General features: G+C 45.1%; 1 protein-coding gene across 1 annotated transcript; it reads left to right on the forward strand.

Moving 5' to 3' along the window:
• Positions 1 to 307: 307 nt before the first annotated feature.
• LOC123334152 (general transcription factor IIF subunit 2-like) lies at positions 308 to 1,969 on the forward strand. Its single transcript, XM_044945191.2, has 2 exons — positions 308 to 419; positions 954 to 1,969. The coding sequence occupies exon 2, from the start codon at positions 1,032 to 1,034 to the stop codon at positions 1,803 to 1,805; it is 774 nt and encodes a 257-aa protein (XP_044801126.1). The 5' UTR covers positions 308 to 419; positions 954 to 1,031; the 3' UTR covers positions 1,806 to 1,969.
• The last annotated feature ends 5,182 nt before the right edge of the window (positions 1,970 to 7,151 follow it).

The raw sequence follows: 7,151 nt of genomic DNA on the forward strand, positions 1-7,151 counted from the left end.
TTAATTCTGAGTGGAAGTGCTTGGTCAGGGACTGGGAATAACATGTCCCATAACTCCTCAAAATACCTGCATCTCCTGCCTTTTTAAAGACACTGCAGGAAACTGTCTTCCCTTGAACCCACCCTACACTGGAGAATTAAAGAAAATGGGTTCAGTGGAGGAAATAAATCAAGAAGGTCCCCACCCTCAGGATTATGCTTTAGGAGATGTTTGGGGGAAAACCCATAACTGAATCAAGGTGATTGGATTTTCAGTCTGGTTGTTACCTAATCCCGTCAAGGACTCCCTACCTGTAGCAATAAATAGGGCCATGCAGAGAAACTCTGTTCTCATTTCCAGGGAGAGGCAGCGTGGAGCCTGCTCAGTAGAGAGCACCCTCCCTGGCCAGCCTTGCTCGACACAGTTTTCTGCTGCCTCTGGTGAGTCTCAGCCTGGTGGAAGGGCCTTCCCTCCTGGCTTCCTTTTGTAAAATTATGCTCACTCTTTGCTCTCTCTGCCTCCCTCAAAGAAATAAACAAAATTATTAAACACCAAAAGCAAGCTATAAACTCTACCTTCATGGTGTTTAGAGTCTGGAGTGGGGTAGAGATATAGGATAATATGATGAATATGTAAAAATATAAAGAATCTAGGATGTTTCATGTGCTCTGGAGAAATATAGAGCAGGGGAGAGGGGAAGCTTGGTAGAGTAGGTGTTTAGGGATGACTGTGTCTTAAAAATTCCTACACTGGTAGATTGAAGCTCCTGTAATTTTAATTGTGGAAGTATTTCGTCTTCACCTTGTGCCACACAGTTATCAAACTCCCCACTTTTATGGTTTGCCATCTCCCCTTATTATGAATAATTTGACAATTGTACAATTGTTGGAATTAATAGCATAGCACTCTGTGGATTCTAAGACCCCATCTTTGAACATTTCTGAATGTGCGTGTATTTCCTGCTTCCTCTCTAGGCTTCTGGATTCCACCAGCTGGTTTTGGTGTCTGGCTTCCCCTGCATTCCTAACTCTGCACCCTCAGCTCAGGTGCCCATGGCCTCCGGAGGCAGCCGACTCAAGCCCCAGAGCATTCCACTCAACTTGGAGGGAATCCGACAGAACCAGCGGATGTGGCTGGTGAAGGTACCGAAGTACCTATCGCAGCAGTGGTCGGAAGCTTCTGGAAGCGGTGAAGTAGGGAAGCTAAAGATTGCCACAAATCAAGGGAAGTCGGAAATCTCCTTTACTCTGAATAAGGAACTTACAGACATTCGGGGTACAGATGGACAACCGGTCCCGGTCCACGCTCCCACGGAGCATCAGTTTCTCTTGCAGACAGACAGAGGGCAGGTCCTCACGGTGCTGACTGAGCATGAGCCAGATCAATTTTCCCTGCAAGGAACCGTGGTCCATCGCGGCGAATGCAGACCTGCTCCCAGTGAAAACTACATGAGGCTGAAGAGGATGCAAATAGAGGGGGCTTCCAAACCTGCCAGAACTGTACAGAAACTGGAGAAGGTGGTCACGACCAATTTTAAACCTGTTGCCAATCATCAGTACAATATTGAATATGAGAAGAGAAAGAAAGAAACCGGAAAGAGAGTGAAGGCGGATAAAGACCAAGTGTTAACCTTGCTATTTGCTGCCTTTGAGAAACACCAGTATTATAATATAAAGGACTTGGTTGGCATCACTATGCAACCTGTGGTGTACCTGAAGGAAATCCTGAATGAAATCGGTGTTCGAAATGTAAAAGGACCCCACAAAAACACTTGGGAGCTGAAGGAAGAGTACAGGTGTTACCAGAGAGCAGCCAAGAGAGAGTGAGACCGCCCTTTGTCACGAAGGTGTCAATATGAACTTGAAGATCTTCCAACACAAAAACTGGTGTGAGGCTGTGCTATTAGGGGGTAGGGAGGTTTAATATCTTTTTAAGTATTCACATTTACATTGTAAAACAAGGAAATAAAATAGGCTGTAAATTGAGAAAATATTGTCTGAGGACTTCTCATCTTTGCTGCATCCATAAAGAGCTCAGCTCATCTAAGTCTACAGAGACCTGGCATCCGAAACTGGGCAGGGGTGTGCTGGGGATGTGGCTAGGGGTGGAGGTGGGGGCTCTGCAGGGAGTGGGGATGCAGGCAAGCAAATTCAGTCTTCTAAAATGACTGAAGAACAAAGTTGCTTCTGAAATGTTTAAGATATGGTCCCTTCATATGTAGAAACATGAATGCAAAAATATTAAGGGTAAGAGGGTGAGACCATTAAAACTGCTAATTGACAGGTGAGGAGGATGGTGTCCGATAGAGTGGAAACAGGTTGTATTACAGGTCCTTTACTTACTTCAAGGAAGTCGTATGTGGATTGTATTTTGTTTTCTTAATGATAATTTGGGGTTTTTTGGTTTGTCTGGTTGGTTGGTTTGGGGTTTTTTGTGGGGTTTTTTTTTTTTTTTTTTTTGGTGGCTAAGCTGGGTCTTTGTTGTGGCCCTCGGGCTCTCTAGATGGGGAACTGAAGCTGCTCCACGGCATGTGGCATCTTAGTTCCCCAATCAGGGATCAAACCCACCTCTCCTGCATTGGAAGGCAGATTCTTAACTACTGGCCCACCAGGGAAGTCCCTGGATGGCATCTTAAGCTTGGATTCTTAATCATTGCCTGAAATATCTTTTTAAGAGATTGCACTCTGGCAGCGAGCACTGAAATGGAAACCGACAAGAATAATAGCAACAGTGACGATAATAGCGGCTAACACTTACGCTTTTGGCGTAAGCTGGGTGCAGTGCTTACGACCTGACGTTATTAGTTTTTCTCTCTCAGCAGCTCCACGGGGGAGATGTGAAGTCTCTCTTCCATTCTCCCACCCCATCCTTCAAAGTCTTTGTAGGGAGGTGGGGTTGAAGCTTTTTTTGCTTTTGTTTTAAAAAAATGCCTGCATGTTGTCAGCCAGCGAAGTCAATGACAGTGGAGAGAGAAGGAAGTCAAAGAACTCCTTGACAGTGAACAGGGTGGGGTCTTGGGCACAGGTTGGGCTGGGGGTTGGGGGTTGGCAGGGATATTTTTAGTAGGCAGAGAGAAAAAAGAATATTAGTGAAGAAGCAGGTATGCTGGTAGATTTGGTGGCAGGAAGAAATAAATGGGCATCCCTTTCTGGTGCCTCATTAGTTCAATAAAATATGATGCAAAGTCATTAAATGTGAGGGGGGGGTGAGTGGAGATCGTAATAATGACTAATGCCCACTGAACACTAGACTTCAGGGACTGTTCTAGGCACTTTGTTGGTGTCAACTCATTTAATCCTTATAACAATTCGGGGAAAGTAAATATATTTGGAGCCCATTCTTCAGATGAGGAAATGGGACACAGAGATGTTAAATAACTTGCCTGAGGTCACCTAGCTACTACATGGGCAGACAGACAGTGGGTTTGAACCCAGGCGACTCTGGTTCGATTCTTGGGTCAGGAAGATCCACTGGAGAAGGGATAGGCTACCCACTCCAGTATTCTTGGGCTTCCCTTGTGGATCAGCTGGTAAAGAATCTGCCTGCAGTGCAGAAGACCTGGATTCGATCCCTGGGTTGGGAAGATCCGCTGGAGAAGGGAAAGGCTACCCACTCCAGTGTTCTGGCCTGGAGAATATAGCCCATGGGGTCACAAAGAATTGGACTAGACTGAGTGACTTTCTGCAACTTCAGACGCCATTTCCCTGATTTTTGTGTTGTCTTGGAAGGCCAGCGGCATGCTGACTAGTGAACTGTGAATTTCTGGGTGGTATTGAGTGTTTTTTAAAGTGAAATGAGTTGTTAAAAATGAAGTTCTGACTTGGCAACAAGATAGAATAGATGTGAAACCAGCTGCCACAAGATACAGCAGATGTGAAACCCCAGGTGAGGGGGCAAATCGCTCTCTGGAGATCTACAAGAAAATGGTCTGACTCTTCTAGACCTCCTTGATTGAATCCTCAGCCAGACCAAGGAGCTCAAAAGGGAGCAGACAGTGAGAGGAAGAGCCCAGAGAAGGGAACTCTTTGGAGAAAAGTTGCTGATGATAAGGTGAGAAATTCCTCTTTCCGTTTGGGTGGTCAGGTGAGAGGCTGCTAACTTGGAACCCAAGTCTATTGAAGAGGCTTCAAAGTGCCCACCAGGACAGCTCTGAGTCATGTTCCCTGAGCTGGAAGCAAAGAGGCCTGAGAACACCTGGAAAAGCTACAGTAGACTGTGGACGTGGAAATCTGGAGGCCAGAGGAGGGCTGTTTTGCTGCGTTGGTCAGGGCATTCTGCTGCACGGGGACCTATCTCATTCCTGGAATGTGCCCTGACAAGGGTTACACATGCTTCTTGTGGGCCAGGAGCTAGAGAAGGAGCTGGCGTGCTGTTTTCTCAGGTCCTGTCCAACAGGGGTGTCTGGAAGGGGTGGAGAGACCTTGGCCGACAGAGGCTAAGAAATGGCATTTGATGACAGGGCTGAGGAGGGACTCGTAAGCAGCCAGGTAGAGCAGAGGTGCCTTCCTCTGAGTCAGGCTTACGCAATGGGAAGCCTCCAAATAACCATCACACAGCACAACCCATGAGAGCACTGGCTTTCTTCCTTTACATGAGCCAACCAAAGTGCCAACTGGCACCAGAGGGCTTGAAACCATACCTCAAGGGTACCAGTTCACATACTACTTTCCTTCCTCCTCTGGCCTTCCACTTTGGTGGGTCCCAAACCGTGGTTAATGACTAGGGGAGGAGATGAGCAGGAAGGGAGGAGGGAGCAGAGTGATGAAGCTGTTCCCACGTGGGGAAGGTGGGAGGGCTCAACACTGAGCCATGTCTGGATATTCTTATCACTGAGGCAAGACTGTTTGGGTTGACTTACATGACTGTAAGGCTGTTTACTTCCTAACAGAAGAAAAGTGAGGGAAGGAGGTTACTCCAGAAATGAATGTTAAAAGGATGAAAGTGAAAGTTGCTCAGTCGTGTCTGACTCTTTGCGACCCCCTGGAATAGTCCATGGAATTCTCCCGGCCAGAATATTGGAGTGGGTAGCTGTCCCTTCCAGGGGATCTTCCCAACCCAGGTCTCCTGCACTGCAGGCGATGCTTTACCAGCTGAGCCACCAGGGAAGCCCAAATATTACGGGTAAGAGAATGAGATCATTGTGCATGTGCTGCCACTTCAGTCGTGTCCAGCTCTTTGCAACCTCATGGACTGTAGCCCGCCAGGCTCCTCTGTCCATGGGATTCTCCAGGCATGAATACTGGAGTGGGTTGCCATTTCCTTCTCCAGGGGATCTTCCTGACCCAGGGATCAAACCAGCATCTCTTTCATTAGCAGGTGGGTTCTTTACCACTAGCGCCACCTGGGAAGCCCGGTGTTAAAAGGATGATAAGAGACAAAAATACAATTAGTTTGATCATATCATGAGTGGTGCATGTTCAGAGTACCTGTCTAGTCAGGAGATTAATGTGAAGGCAGTCAGTGTTGTGTGACTTTATTCCAGCAACAATCAGCTTCTGAGTATAGGCCCAGGGTCAGAGTTGGGGTTATCAATGGTTTGGGGTTTTCTAGGTTAGTATGATGGATGGAGAGAGGGGAGAGTGTTGAAGCTGTCTGCAGATATCTACGATGATGGAAAAGTGGAAAGTGGAGATAGGAGGGGAGAGACAGAGAGTGGAAAGTAATGGGTCTCAGGTCCTAGGAGACCCCAGTGGGGTTGAAGAATTATTGGCCTGTAAGTACCAGAGAACATGAACTTGAAAGACAGGAAGTGGTGGTCAGTGATGTTAAGTAATTTCTGTGAAGTCATAAAGCCACCAAGAGGGGAAATGGCAGCCTTCCGTCATTTAGACTGGTAGTCCCCAACTCCTGCTCATTGTTTCTGAATTATTGGGAACACTTGGAATAAATCTCCTTCTTCATAATATTCCCTCCTGGAAACTATGGTGTCAGCTTGAAAGAATACTATTTTCTGCCACAGTTTCCCCCTTGCTTTCTACAGTCTCTCTAGGAAATAGCTCCTAGATCCTCCCATACTCTCCCTTCCCTGAGTTTGGTCTCCATCACTCCATGACTGAAACACTGAGTTTCTTACTATTATCTACTGCTGCCACATACTTTCTATTAATAATTCTATTAATAATGTCTCTGCAAATTTTTTCACCTGAAATATCCAGCTTTATTTTATACCTGGTATAAAACTTTAGATGATTCCCTATTCACTGCTTCAAGTCATAGACATCTACCTAATTTTCTAGGCCATCCACACTTTCTCCTGCTATTATGCAGAGCTTTCCAAGAAATCTGAGTTCCAGTTACTCATAGAAGATGAATAAAGGGAATCATGCTCTACATGATCTCATCGATGTCCTCAAAAATAACAATTCTTATTGAAGTTCTGGCATGCTCAGAGTGACGCATAGAGTGCTGGCCAACCTGGGCCAGCTCCCAGAGAGGACAAGCATTTGCAGTCCACACAGAGGGGCCCATGGAGAAGAAATGAGCAGGCCAGCCTTTCCCATCAGATCACCTGGCACAGGACCTGCACTCACTCCTTAAATGCGTGAATGGCTTTCAATGCAGGAACATTTACTAAATCTATCCATCCAATTAGATGGCTAAGGACAAGTCATGGTTGAATTTAAGTCAATTTGAATGGGTAAGTGAAGCTTTGGAAATTTAAAAACAAGTGAGGAAAGTGGCTTCAAGGATTCTGTGGCTAGAAGGTTAACAAAATTTGGAATGAGATGAGTATCAAGATCATACAAATTCATTTTGAGGATTGCAATTCATTTAACTATAAAAATATGACTAAATTAAGTAAAGATTGGCTCTGTATCCCAATTGTTAGTGGAGAGGCACTAACAATTATATTCAGAACTGGTGGAGAGGGAGATTGAGAGGCTGGGAAAGAGGGCTAGCTACCTAGTTCTACCAAAGCTACCTTCTTTGCACCAAATTCCTCTACTTATACAGTTAAAAAAAGAACTAGTTTTATGTATAAATACAAAACAATAACATACATATAAATAATAAATATAAAATAAACACAAAATAAAAACTTTATATATAAATTAAACAAGGTCCTACTGTTGAGCACACAGTGGCACGGTCAATATCTTGTAATAGCCTATAATGGAAAAAAGTCTGAAAAAGAATGTAAATATATATATATATGATTGAATCACTTTGTT

Source organism: Bubalus bubalis, chromosome 6 (assembly GCF_019923935.1).
Source record: "Bubalus bubalis isolate 160015118507 breed Murrah chromosome 6, NDDB_SH_1, whole genome shotgun sequence".
Classification (NCBI taxonomy): Eukaryota; Metazoa; Chordata; class Mammalia; order Artiodactyla; family Bovidae; genus Bubalus; species Bubalus bubalis.